This window comes from Anabrus simplex, chromosome 2, assembly GCF_040414725.1.
Source record: "Anabrus simplex isolate iqAnaSimp1 chromosome 2, ASM4041472v1, whole genome shotgun sequence".
Classification (NCBI taxonomy): Eukaryota; Metazoa; Arthropoda; class Insecta; order Orthoptera; family Tettigoniidae; genus Anabrus; species Anabrus simplex.
In genome coordinates, this window is record NC_090266.1 from 983,704,046 (window position 1) to 983,719,076 (window position 15,031).

The 15,031-nt window shown below is 37.6% G+C and overlaps 1 protein-coding gene across 4 annotated transcripts in view; it reads left to right on the forward strand.

The window, feature by feature from the left end:
• Positions 1-15,031, forward strand: part of BckdhA (Branched chain keto acid dehydrogenase E1 subunit alpha) — a 336,705-nt gene that overhangs the window by 215,991 nt on the left and 105,683 nt on the right. For all 4 annotated transcript variants that reach the window (XM_067141838.2, XM_067141839.2, XM_067141835.2 and 1 more), the window contains one exon: positions 10,895-11,063. In XM_067141838.2, the coding sequence (XP_066997939.2) occupies positions 10,895-11,063 (169 nt within the window). The remainder of the gene's footprint in view (positions 1-10,894; positions 11,064-15,031) is intronic.

The window sequence follows — 15,031 nt, forward strand, 5'->3', positions numbered from 1 at the left end:
AGTATTCCCATGATAATGGATAAATGTCTCCTAACTTCTTCACAACATCAGGTGCGTAATCACTTGAAATTCCTCCTCCTTGAGGCTGAATATCATCAGAATCCTCCTAATTCTAGCTCATATTAATCAATCATTATAATAGAAGCTTGAATATCTCCTAGATTATTCTGTTCTCAATCTGAATTAAATCAAATTCATTCTGACCCTGTAATCATATTCACAAAATATTCCATCACTAACATCGTAATTCTGTAGAATGTTTATTTAAATCTTGAATTCATTTTAATATTTCCTTAATTATTACTTAAATTGTAGCGTTATTTACAATATTTATAATATTTACAAGATTTAAGCTTCTTTCTAGAAATTGGTCCTAATTAACTTCTCATTAATTGGTTATTCTCTGGTCTGATTATTATGATAAATTTTATTCATTATTTAGGACTCATAATTGACTTAATCTTCAGATTATTGAGGTTATGCTTTAACTCTTGAGAATTATTCCACTGTTAATTTATTTTAATATTAATTCATGTTTTAATTGTCCTGTCCTTCATTAACCATTTTATCAAGGATTGATTATTAATTTAATCCACTCAGTGATTATTATTATTATTATTATTATTATTATTACTATAATTATTATTATTAACCATGCAGATTTATTATTACTCAAAGAATAAGCGTAATATTGTCACTTTCTGCTTCATTTCTCTCAATGATTTTTACAAATGATTCCGCTGTTACATTATTCTTTGTTTCATTGTAATATGATCTGATCTATTAATATTTTACTACTTCGAAAATTCATCTCTTGATAAGATCATAATTACTTTGGTAAATAGGGCACAGATAAATTCCTTTCACTATCAGAAAATTTCCTGAGTTCGAAAAGAATCTGAGCCTTCCACCGTGACAGACCACGTGAAGTTCAGGTGTCCCTTTATCAGTATCGCATGGCAATAAAATGACTTCCGATGTACAGCAATCACAATCTACTCCACATCACACACACTCAAATACACGTTTATTAAGAAGTATTTTACATGATCACTACTTGTATGATTTTTATAACATGGGTTTTTATTCACTCAACGCAATCAGTATTTCATAGATGACCTTATTTTAACGTACCTCTCTAATTCAATGTCCTGAACTCTTCTAGTTGTTGATTGAATGGATAGAAATCACTTCACAGTACTAGCATTCTCACTTCATCACAGCATGACATTCGTAATGTAATTACAATAAATACTTCCTATGTCTGCTGCCATTTACTTCTATTAATCAGGGATTAACAGCTACCTTATTTATCGTTTGTTGTCGAGCCTCCTACAGAATGAATATTCAATTTATTTTCTACCGACTGCATCCTTAGCAATACATGCTCATTAATATCATTCAGCTCGTTAAGTATGCGCTTCAAATTCATAAAAATGGACTTCCGCCATTCCGTCTATTCCACTGGTTGAATTGAACACTCATTTGCTTCATTAGCAAATCTTTCAACTAATTACTCATTTATTTGCTCAATCTTTTATCACCTACTCCCGGTTTTTATTCTCGTCACTTCAGCGTTATTGTTATTTTATTATTTTTATCCCCTAATTATCTTTGACTGAGATTGAAGGTTACGTCTTAACACATTAAATTTATCTACAAAGAATATAGCTTCTGCCATTAAACAATTCATCTCAACTCATAGTTGGACTCAGCTAATTCAAAATTAATTCAATGAAGGCATTTATTGTTAAATTTATTATTATATGCTACTCAAGATTAAAGTTACCACATTTGAAGATTACTACTTGCACTCCATTACTAATCAGAGCTACATCATACATGCCTCTATTCTACCAGCAACTAGTAAAGATTGAAGTGAAAAGATAAGCTCAGCGGACAAAAAATTAGTCAACCCTGGAGACATCATTACAAGCATCATTTAATACTGTGTAACTCCATCTCTGGAATAGATAACAGCCTGAATTTGGTTAGGAAGAGTGTCCACAAGGTTGTGCAGGTACATTACATCCAGGTTAAGTCGCTGAGGATTTGATCACATAATCCCACCAAAATGCGGGGATGCGCTGTTCCAACATGTCCCATAGACTTTCGGTGGGTTTTAAGTCAGGTGATTTTGCTGGCCAGTCGAGATGTAATGGAGTGGAAGAGTGTTCATAAAACAGTCGCATATGCATCCAGCCCAATGAAATTTGCTGTTGTCATCTTGAAAAATCGGGTTATCAATAGCATACTCATCATCCTGATATTGACTGAAAGGAAACACCTGATCATCCAGAAAAATGGAATGGCGTATGGCTGTTTGGTGCCGGGAGTGTCCGAGGACGTGTTTGGCTCGCCAGATGCAGGTCTTTTGATTTGATGCCTGTAGGCGACCTGCACATCATGATGAGGATGAAATGATGAAGAAGATGACACATACACCCAGCCCCCATGCCAGCGAAATTAACCAATTATGGATAAAATTCCTGGCCTCGCCAGGAATTGAACCCGGGACCACTGTGACCAAAGGCTAGCACGCTAACCATTTAGCCGTGGAGCCGGACATCATCCAGAATGTTTAAATAAACATGCTGGTTCATGTTAATGGTCACCTCAATGAGCAGGCCCAGTCCATGATACAAAAAACACCTCCAGAACATCGCAGACCCACCTTCGGTTTAAACCTGATCTTGCACACATCCAGGATGAAATGCTTCATTTGGTCTTTGGTGCTCTTGAAGACGTGCATCATTGGAATACAGGCAAAAACTTGCTGCTTCGTTTACCTTTTCATACCCACCCTCTTTCAATGTTTTGCAGTTTGGTATCTTAGAGGAATGGTCTATTAATTTAGATTTTATCCTTACCAAATCCGCCACTGTGTTCCGCCAGTCAGCTGCTGTCCACGTTTGATGATTTCTAGCCCATTGGAGACGCGCAGTTTTATGTGCCTGTGTGAGCAATGGCCACTTGCGTAGTGACCGACTCCAAATGTTCATTGCTTGCAGTTACCTTCGCAATGTTCTCTTGCTGACAGGCTGGGATGGACCTTCAGTCACTGACTGCAGCAAATCCTTCTGGGCTTAGAAGCAATTTTGATTCACAAGCCGTGAAACGCTTCTCAGGTTCCTCCTCCCAATGAGCTTAGTTGTTCGTGATGTTGCCAGAAAGATTTCCTTTTACGTAGAAGATTTTCAAAATATTCCTTCCACCTGTCCAGTGATTCCCTGCAATCTATTATGAGTTCACCTGATTCACCCAAAACATTATTCATTTCCTTTTTCCCTCCGTTTCTAAGATTCTGTATTCCTGTCCAGAAAGGTTTCCCTGCCGCCTTTCTAGGCTATTACTGATATCTTCCTACGACTTCTTCTTAGATTTAGCAATTATTTGTTTTGCTCTGCTTATTTATCTACATACTGTTCCCTGTCTTCATCACTCCTAGTTTGGGCAATTTCTGGTATGTCTTCTTTTTACGTTTTCCAACTGTTCTCGCTTCATCATTCCACAAAGATTTGTGTTCATTTCACACAGTTGCTCCTAGGCATTCCCAGCATCCCTGTATGCCACTCATTCTCATTCTATATCCTGAACCTGCTTACTGTCTTGGTGTTTGGAACTTTTCAATAATTATATCCATGTACTTCTCATTTCCTCTTCCTGGAGGTATTGTAACCTTATTCATCTCCAGACAGATAGTGCTTTCTCTGTGCTAGGCCTAGTGATACTTAGAGCCAATTTCTCCAAATCAACTGAAACCTGGTATAAATTAAACCTGTTTAACTTTAGTACCTAGTTTAAACTTGCGTCCATTTTCTCCACCAATTTCTGACACTTGTTTAGTTTAGTTTAAACGACAGCTTGCCCGTTTAAACTAATGATGTCAAGTTTGCGCTAGCGTTGGCTGCGCTGAAAGAATAGTCAAAGTCATGGTCGATTGGAATTGGCCAATCAGAGCCAAGTAATTCAATGACCGACATTTTTGTATTAATATCAGCTGTTTGTGGTGAATTAATGCTATCGTAAGTAGTGAATAAAGAAGAAATTCGGCGGGATATTAGCTTTACTAATAAATAAATTGTTTTCATTTGTACGAAGTGTTGTGTCGTATAATTTTACCCATTGCTGTCTACAATTTCTTGAAGCGCACTTTTATTTCTTATTTTTCTGTACACCGAGCTCAATGGCTGCAGTCGCTTAAGTGCAGCCATTATCCAGTAATGGGGAGATAGAGGGTTCAAACCCCACTGTAGGCAGCCCTGAAGATGGTTTTCCATTTTCATACCAGGCAAATGCTGGTGCTATACCTTAATTAAGGCCGCAGCTGCTTCCTTCCCATTCCTAGCTCTTTCCTATCCCATCGTCGCCCTAAGACATATCTGTGTCGGTGCGACGTTAAGCAAAATAACAAAAAAAAAATTTCTGTATCATGCTTTACCATAAACAAGTACTGTGGGCCTAATATGTGTCTTTTGATATCTGTATTGTTTTACGGAACACACGGGAACATTGAAATATTAAAATCCTGGTCTTTTAGCAATATTCCTTTCCTCAGAAAATCAACATTTATGTGAATTTCAAGTAAACAAATTCCAAGCATGCTCGGGATCTATATGTTATTAAAATCCATCGCCTACGGCTGGGATCAATCTCACAAACCTCGGATCAAGCAGACAGACCACTGAGGATGTATTATTTGGAGATGTATTACTTGATTCTATATTCCTTTATAACATAACCTAGTTCACGGTATGTCGTACTGCATGCATTAATACTCTTCTCCCTATAGCATTAATATTTCTATTGATGGTGTGCTGCCAATAGTTACAATGAAACATTCTTAACTATAATTTATTTTATTGTAAGTTTTATTAGCAAGCATGAAACACTTTATTATTTTTCTGATCCCATAAATATATAATCTAGTTATTAGAAATTGTATACCACCACCAACATTCTGATGGTAAAAATATTTTCAACAAACTGGATTCGAACCGTTCAGTTCCACTTTCGGACGATGCAGACCTGACACTTTAACAATCACAGCCATCAGACCGGACACAAACATGACGATGTATTACACCATTTATGAAGGAATAATTTTATGCTTCGCATTACAGTATTCATGCCACCAACAGTATTTTATATAATATTATAAGGAGACTGCAATTTAAGGCCTGTGGTCCCTGATGTTAATGAGAAAAATGCCTGCTGCATAATATCTGAAAGCAACCAGAATCATTGCTTCTGGTAAAATACCATTATTTCATGCAGTTGACGTTTTAAATGAATCCTTCTTTGATACAAGACAACCCTTGCTGTTCGCTTATGAATTATAAATCCATCAAAAAACTCCGTTACATCCAATTTTCCAAAAGTGTAAACTTTTGTTCGAATGCGGCTTCTTAACCTCACTTGCACGTTATTTCCTATTTAACCAAAGACTTCAATAAATTCTTCCATTTTTCTAATGCTAATACTACATTTTAATTTTAGTTTGTTTGCTATTTAAGTGCTGCAGTACTGGTAGTCAAAACTAACCCTTCTACTAGGAAAATTACAGATACGTTAATAAAATGTCAAGAAGGTTGAATATAAACAGCACTTTAAACCTACAATATAGAAGGTTTAACTTTGAACCAATTTTAAACTTGATACAAAGTTTAAACCAATATGGGGAAAATGAATGTTAGTTTAAACTAAGACTTAAACAGATTAAAATAAACTTAGTTTAAACTCATTTGGGGAAAACGGCCCTTAGTTCACTAAAGATCAGACAGTGGTGGGTATCATTAAAAGAAAATCCCTGGAACACCTGCACATTCCTAACAGATTTCTGGATTTCAAAATCTGTTACAATATATTCTATTAAGATCTGGTGCAGATACCCTCCCTTTTGTAACGGTTAATTGCCTTTTGCTTGAAGAATATATTTGTAACTGCTAATCCCATACTAGCTCAGAAGTCCTTTAAATGCTGCCCATTCTTATTATCTTCCATATCTTTCCCACATTTAGCCATCACCTTCTCGTATCCTTCAGTTTTATTTCCATCTCTCGCATTGAAATAGCTCATTAGCACTACCCTATCCTTGCTGTTGACTGTGACTATGATGTCATTGTGTGCTTCATAGAACTTTTGAAATTCATTCTCATCTACACCCCTACATGGTGAATACACTGAGTGCCAGGCTGAGTGGCTCAGATGGTTGAGGCGCTGGCCTTCTGATGCTAAGTTGGTGGGTTCAATACTGGCTCATTGCAGTGGTATTTGAAGGTGCTCAAATACATCAGCCTCATGTCAGTATATTTACTGGCACGTAAAAGCACTCCTGCAGAACAAAATATCAGCACCTTGGCATCCCTGAAAACCGTAAAATTGGTTAGTGGGACGTAAAGCCAGTAACATTATTATTAATACACTGAGACAATTCTCGTCCTAATTCTGTAACGATTGTGAAAAACCGGGTAACTGACAGTGTACTAGCCCTAAAGGTAGCGAAACAATGAGGTAGCAAGCAGTCCATGCTGATTGAACTAATGCACTACTGTAGTGTTGATTCACAGGAAGATTTTTGTTGTTTGTCTGTATAGTAGTATATTGTATCACGTAATTTACATATAGAGGCAATATGGAACGTCCTCGTCATGCTAAACAACAGTGTTGTCATGAACTGCTATAATTCAGAACATTATAGTGATCTTTATGCAAAGATTTTTGCGTTCAGTATGAAAAAGAAAGAAGGCAAAAATGGATATTGGCAGTGAACCAAATGAAATGAGTATTGTGAAATAATACCAGAAGTATAATTCAAACGTAGTTGACACCTTAAGATTAACAGTGGTATAAGTTATTATTAAAGCAGACATTAATAACGTCTCATAAGTTCCTTGTCCTTGCTTATTACAATGCTGAATTCATAATATCTGATAATTTATTTTGTGCTCATTCCGAATTTCACTCTTCCTGTAAATAAATAAATCCAAATTCTTTCTTGTGAAAAATATTAAGGGGAGTTATGACTGCATTTTGAAACTTCTTCAATTTTGATTCTAGTTAGTGATTTTTGCCAGACTAAGTAGCTCAAACCTTCTGAACCCAACTTGGCAGGTTCAATCCTGGCTCAGTCCGGTGGTATTTGAAGGTGCTGAAATAAATCAGCCTCGTGTTAGTAGATTTACCAGCATGTAAAAGAACTCCCGCAGGACAAAATTCTGACACTTCAGCGTCTCTGATAACCATAGAAATAGTTAGTGGAATGTAGATGAAATAACATCGTTATTATTATCATTATTTTTATTAAAAACATTTTGAAGTACGTCAAATTTGACACCTAGGACACAAAAGAATAACTTTCTTTTAAAATTACATACAACTTCGTACCACAGACGGTTTGGGAGGGATGAATTATTTCGTTTCTGGAGCTAACCTGATTCAGTGCCGTAGGTGTATATGTTTTAAAATATCTCCTATTTTACATCTGGGATTTTAAAATGTATACCACCGCTTGGAATATCCTCTTCGTATGTAAACGGTTTCGGAGGAATGAGTATTTTTGTTTTTGTGTCTTAACCCACATTTAACATCCTTAGGGATTGATCCTTTTTTATTTTTACCAGTTGCTTTACGTCGCACCGACACAGATGGGTCTTTTAGGTCTTATGGCGACGATGGGACAGGGAAGGGCTAGGAGTGGGAAGGTAGTGTCCGTGTCCTTAATTAAGGTACATCCCCCAGCCCAGCATTTTCCTGGTGTGAAAAATGGGAAACCACGGAAAACTATCTTCATGGCTCTCCACAGTGGGGTTCGAACCCACTACCTCCCTAATACTGGCAGCACTTGAGCAATTGCAGCTATTGAGCTTGGTAAACTGTTAAAAAATATACGAATAATAGCCAAAGGATTATAGTAAGTGGCCAGTGTCCAAGGGATCCTCAAATTTATTCCAAAGTCTACATAAGGGTTGTTTTTCCTTGTGGACGAGTCTGAAGAAGAGTTGACTCCTCCTGAGAATTTTTTTTTTTCCAACAGTGTAACCACCCGAGACATAAGACGTAATACTGATGGTATTTTCCACGTCGACTACTTGACTCACATACTATCCTGAGGCAACATAGTTGCTGAAGGTAATGGATGATTAGCAGCTTAGATAAGTACAGAACATTTTCTAATAGTTACTGAAGTGACAGTGGAGGACTACTACAGTCGTTATTTGTTCTTACTTCACAATCATTGACAAGTTTACAATATTGTACATATATTGGCTTGGTTTAAAGTGATTTGAGGATGTTGTTATAAAACAAAACACATTATTATTTGTTTAACAGTTGTGTATTATTCTTTTTACATGTATGTTATACAGTATGTATTACAGTTAGTGTTTTCAATAGACTGAAAAGTTTCAAAGTTGCATATTTTCGTTGTTCACCAAACCAACGTTTAGAAATTCTCTCCAGTGGTATATTGACAGCTGCTGTTAGTTATTTTGATTTCTTAATTTCTTGTTATGAATATATTCTGCCCGGGCTAGTTGGCTGTACGGTAGTGGCTAATTTCTTTATGGAGCATTTTGAGGAAGAGGCTATTGCTTCGGCGCCTGTCAAGCCTATGATATGGTGAAGGTATGTTGATGATGCATTTGTAGTCAGGACAGAAGGTCCTAAGAAACTTCATCTATTTCTACACCACCTAAATCAGCAACATCTGTCAATAAAATTCACTATGGGGATGGAGTCGGACGGATGCCTTCCTTTCTTGGATGTTCTAGTAAAAAGAAACTGGACGGCTCCTTAGGACATACCGTCTATCGTAAGCCTACCCACACAAATCGCTATCTTCATGCAGATTCTCACCACCATCCAGCGCAAAAACAAGGCATTCTTACAACATTCGCCAAGAGGACGAGAAAAATTTGTGAGCCATCACATATCCAGATGGAGATGGACATGCTCAAAGTCACATTCAAGGGTAATGGTTACAGCGATTTACAGATTCATAGAGCCCTACATCCCAGAGAAACGACCAAGCAAAGCTCACAGAAGGAAGAAGTGAAGGGAACTGCCTACTTGCCTTACATTCATGACACCACTGATCGAATTGCCAAGGTCCTCCGCAAACGCAATATAAAAACCGTGTTTGGCACCGCCACTAAAATTGCTCACAATCTGAATAAAACCAAGGACAAATTGTCCCCACTTTTACATCCTGTGGTATACGAAATTCCCTGTATGTGCGGTAAAGTATACATTGGTCAAACATGCCGGTCCATTGATACCCGTACCAAAGAACATGAACGTAATATTCGTCTCAACCAACCTGACAAATCATCAATAGCTGAGCACGCTCTTATCGTCGGGTCGTGACGTCATGTTCCTAGATGCTCGAGCTCTTACCCAGACTAGACGGGAAGCTGTGAAAATACGTAGAAATCCTAACAATTTCAACAGGGGCACCGGCTATCAATTAAGTAATACCTGGTTGCCAGCCATTAAGAATTTACGTAGGTAGTTCCCTTCCTTGTCCCTTAGCTATTGTTATTTCGTCTCGATGCTTTCCAAATGTGTACGTTCCTCGTCGCCAGATGTTTCATTCCAGGCTTATGTCTATGTCTTACACCTGTCATATGTTACGCAAGCACGTTATGTGAACCACTTGGTCTGATTGTGATGGTTCGGTCAGCTTCCGCTTCGAACGCTAGTGTTGTGCCACGTCCTGGGGGCCATCTGGTGGTGAATGAACGTACCATTTCCACTTCTATTATAACGTCCAAATTCAAAGTGTCATTGTTTAAGAAGCCTTTCTCATGGACAGTCGAGATTTCTTCTGAGAACGCAGAGCACAGTTCTCTGTGAAACGTTAAGAATTTCACCTTATTTTGACACAGCATAAGCCCAAAAGCCTATAACTATCATGTCTAGAAACTGTGTTGTTGCTGATAACTTCATCACTAAACACTTTATGAATTGCCTGTGAGGAATCATCGGCTGTATGAGCCCTTGCAGAGATACGCTGAAAAATTCAAAAGTACATAAACCAGTAAATCTTTTGGCATGGGTTTCTTGCATTTGATTACTCTTACATTGCCAACCAGTTGGTATGGATACCTTGGTATCTTTGTCACTGGCTTCTTGCCAGCCTGGCTGCAGTTTGTATTTGGCCATTGCAGGTACCAAGTGAGAAGCTCTAATTTTATGTAAAAGGAGATACCTAACCAGGTACTGTATGCCATTGGTCTGTTGTTGTTGTTGTTGTTGTTGTTGTTGTTTAAAATCATTCCTGTGTCCAGCCATCTCATGTTCTGCTAATGGTCAGTTTCTCTTTTCCACTTACTTGTAATCACTTTTCCTTAGATATTAATAAAAGAATTACCTGGGTAGGTATTAAACCTATCATATTACCTAACCCATAGATTGGTTTGAATACTACTCTCATACATTCCTGTCAATCAAACACACAAATATGGTATTAAATGGTTAACCACACTGTTGTGCTATAAATGATATTGGAAACATCATGTTTTCCTGATCTTAAAGTGGGATCAGTTCCTTGTTGGTCCTGTCCTCTCCTAGCGTCACCATAAATCTGTTAAGTTTAACAGTACAAAGCTGCCATTGTATGATTTTCATGAGGATTCTCCTGTTAAAGTAGTGATGCTTTCCTTGCAAGACCTTCATTTTTCTAAAACTTATCTTGCTTTTCTTTCTAATTTGCCTCTCGTATTTGACGTGTGATTTTATCTTTTCCTTTTCCTGCAAAGTTGTTGTAAGTTCAAAGATTGTTTATTATCTGATTAGAGTTGTAAAGTACTCAGTACAGTCTTGTTCTGATGATACTATCTTATCCATATTTCTTTTAATGTAATTTGTCATGATTTGCTTGCTTTCTTTCCAGGATTGGTCATCACAGCACTTCTGACGACAGTAGTGCGTATCGTTCTATGGACGAAGTTAATCAGTGGGATTCATATCAGCCTATTGTTAGGTTACGTCGGTATATGGAATCTAAGGGATTGTGGAACAATGAGCTTGAGCAAAATTGGAAAGAATCTGCTCGTAAACAGGTCTGTGTAATTTACCTATTTCCTAGTCAAAATTTGATATCTTTTCTGCTTTGAGAACACAGTAATTCAATTATTTTAGTTCATTATTTTGAATTCCATGCAGGTAAGTTTGGAATTATTGGTTGATTCGTTCATTGACTGTTTTGATTATATACATTGAAATATTTGTGATATCGGTGGTTTTCTATTCATCACTAAGGATTGTGTGGTAAGAGTCACTGTGATTTCCATTTGAGTTTTTGTGCCAGTTTTCTTTTACAGTAGCTCAGAATGTTCATTATATTACCCCTATTCAGACCTATTTTGATTAATCAGTTACTTGTGCAATTATTGAAATACTTCTATAAGCAAAACCATTCTTTGTTAATAGGTCAGTATTCGGGAGATAGTGGGTACGAACCCCACTGTCGGCAGCCCTGAAGATGGTTTTCTGTGGTTTTCCATTTTCACAATTAAGGCCAAGGCCGCTTCCTTCCCAGTCTTAGCCATTTTACATCCCATCGTCGCCATAAGACCTGTCTGTGTTGGTGTGATGTAATGCAACTAGCAAAAAATTTTAATAGGTCTCTTGAGCACCTGCAAGACAGTGATGGCTTGTTGGACTAGAAGGCTAAAGGAATCTTACTCAGTAAGCTGATACATCTCAGGTACATTTCAAAACATTGTTGCTACAGTATCATAAAGTGAAAATTATAGTATTGCAAAAATGAAAACTATTATATATGTACCTACAAACATGCCATCATTCATCATTGGCAGTCACTTGTGCTTGAGTATGGTATTCTTCGTACTCGTTAGTCTTCATGTGGTTTGTAACCTGATTCATGATGCACATTTTAACACATGGGTGACAGATAAATATTGAGGAACCAGCTGGTAACTCTTCCTATATAATAATAATAATAATAATAATAATAATAATAATAATAATAATAATAATAATAATAATAATAATAATAATAATAATAATGCAGGGGAATATTGCAGACAAGTATCCTTCAGAATCATCTGGAGTGGTGATGTTGAAGCAAGGGGCAGTGTCCCGCTCTTTGAAGACACACAAAATAGACATGAACTGGAAATGAGAGGTTACTACCAACCATCACATATCCAGCTGCTGAGGATATCCTTCAGCTTACCCCAGCAGGCCATAGCAGGACACAGCAGAACTAGTTAAGTGAAATGAACAGAAACCTCTACCGTACCTATTTATAGTTAACCACAATGGAGACCGAAAATATGCCCTTTAACAAACTGTTACATCGCCTTGTAACAGATTTCCAGAACTTACTACCAAAAGTGTATAGAACATTCTTGATCAAAGAAGAGCATTATTTGTTAATAGCCCCCTTACATCTTAGGATATCGAAATCAAGGAATTCGGAATGATTGAGCATGAGCCTGAAGTGCAAATGCCTGAGCCTTAAAAGCATGAAAAACCACAGAGGGATGCTCAGTCAATAGACAGTATTGTATTGAATGTCTTTGAGCATACATATGTCAAACAGGGGCATGGACCTGATGCACAGGCACAGCTTACTCAGACTGAGAACTAACTAGAAGACAAGGTAGATGCTAGGTAAAGTGAATGAAGCCATACCAGCCAAAATCTCTGAGGATGACAACCTTCAAAATATCAGTAATCTAGTCTTTGTTGGAGCTTCTACCATCTCGTAGCTCCATGATTAATCCATTACAGCAAGGAGAGAAACCATCCACAAATAATCCAGTAAGAAGAGACATGGGAGAGAAGACTTGAAGCAGAGATAAACAAACTGTAGGTAGTAATTGGGCAGCTCATACAGTTTAGCACAGCCTTGCCAAGTGCAAGGGTAATAATAATAATGCAGGGGGATATTGCAGACAAGTATCCTTCGAAATCATCTGGAGAGGATGATGTTGAAGCACATTGATTATCAGTAAACGTAAAAAGTATGCATATCACAAATGGCTTGAAACAAGAATTGGTGTAGATATGGAATTATGCGTTGATGAAAGATAAAGAATGAAACAAATAAATGCACATTCCAAGAAGAAATAATTTTAAGATTTTCAAAATAATCTTGAAAGGCTATGTAAAGTGGTGGGGAAAACTTTCGAGACTACGACCAAAAAAAATAAAATCTTGGAAATAGAGAGAAAAAATAAATAAACAGCAGCTTGGGTAAATTAGGGAAACTCATTCTAGATGCTAGGAAATCACTGGGCAGAGGGAAGGAATATTTTTTGAGTTTCTCAACGAAAAGAAAATCTTCGTTGATTTCCTGAACAACTGAGTTTGTGCGAAGGAGAACTTAAAACATTTTGACATCTTTGGCTTTACTTTCAGATTCATAAGGACCTTCTTTTATAGTTGCATGTTTTAACATGTATTTTACAATAGGACTGGGAATGTACTCTCTTCTCTGATGTTCGTATCCTAGATGGTAATACTGATGATAGCCAGTATTCTCCCTAGGACCTTTCTAATGGTTGCACCACCCAGCCGCTTTGACTGACCGCCCGGCTATCATAACCTAGATATCTGCTAGGTACATAATATTTCAAGATGCTTTACGTCGCACCGACACAGATAGGTCTTATGGCGACGATGGGATAGGAAAGTGCTACAAGTGGGAAGAAAGTGGCCGTGACCTTAATTAAGGTACAGCCCCAGCATTTACCTAGTGTGAAAATGGGAAACCACGGAAACCCTCTTCAGTGCTGCCTACAGTGGGGTTCGAACCCACTATTTTCCGAATTGAAGCTCACAGCTGAGCGCTCCTAACTCGCTCGGTTTACGTAATATTAATACATATTTCAGTCATTGAAAACCTACAACCTGTTTTCCAGTCAGTGACCGGGTCAGGGTTGGAATGAATGAAGCCCCATCTTGCAGCGAGGATAGGAACTGTGCCGGCTGCCAAAGCCTGTCGCACTCCTCTGGGGTAATAATTAGTGACTGACAAATGAAATGAAATGATAGTGGAGAGTGTTGCTGGAATGAAAGATGACAGTGAAAACCAGAGTACCTGGAGAAAAACCTGTCCCGCCTCCACTTTGTCCAGCACAAATCTCACATGGAGTGACCGTGATTTGAACCACGGAACCCAGTGGTGAGAGGCTGGCGCCTGAGCTATGGAGGCTACACATATTTCAGTCATTATGTGCTCCAAATTAAAATGTAAACACTGTAAAACAGTTTATTTAAATGAAAAATCTTCATTATTGTCAGCATACTTGCGTGAGTTACATCGGAGTTCAGCTTATCACGTAGTGTCGTGCGCAAACGGTGTCTGAATCAGCGTAGAATCACATGTGAGCACTGGATTCCACGGGACGTAATAAGCCTGTCTGGCTCTCCACAGCAACCGAGTGATTATGAACGAGCAGTAGGACTCTAGAAGTTAAAATTACTCTGTTAAGTCTTCTTTGTAATGACACTAAAATAGTTCATTTTTGCAGTTAATGTTTACCTGTCTAATATTCTTGTTAATGGCCTGAGGGTAATAAGTTGAAATTTTATCATATTTATTTTTTACATAGTATTCCCCGCCCGGCTAATCATTCCTGCCACCCAGCTAATGAAAATTTCTGGGGAAAACACTGTGATAGCTATACTGATTTTCTCAGGGTTTTTCCAAATCTCAGTGAATTCTCTGTTATATAGTGAGGATAAAAGTGAAAGAAAAAAATATTAAAGACTTCATTTATCGTTTGTATCATTGTTTATTAATAAGGATAGTGCGTTTATTTGTAGGACATCTAACCCAATCTTAGCCCAGTCGTTACAAAGTTGCCTCATGCAATCCTGTCTTCAATTTTTGAAATTTACTTTGCAAAAGTAAACAAGAAATTGGGCCATTCAAATTCAAACCCTGAGTTTACCACTTTTGCCGTTTTTCAGGGCAGCTTATAGCCTGAAGGAAATATAGCCATTTACATTTCACTGCCACAAGGAGTTCTCATGGTTTGAATTTAACTTGTGA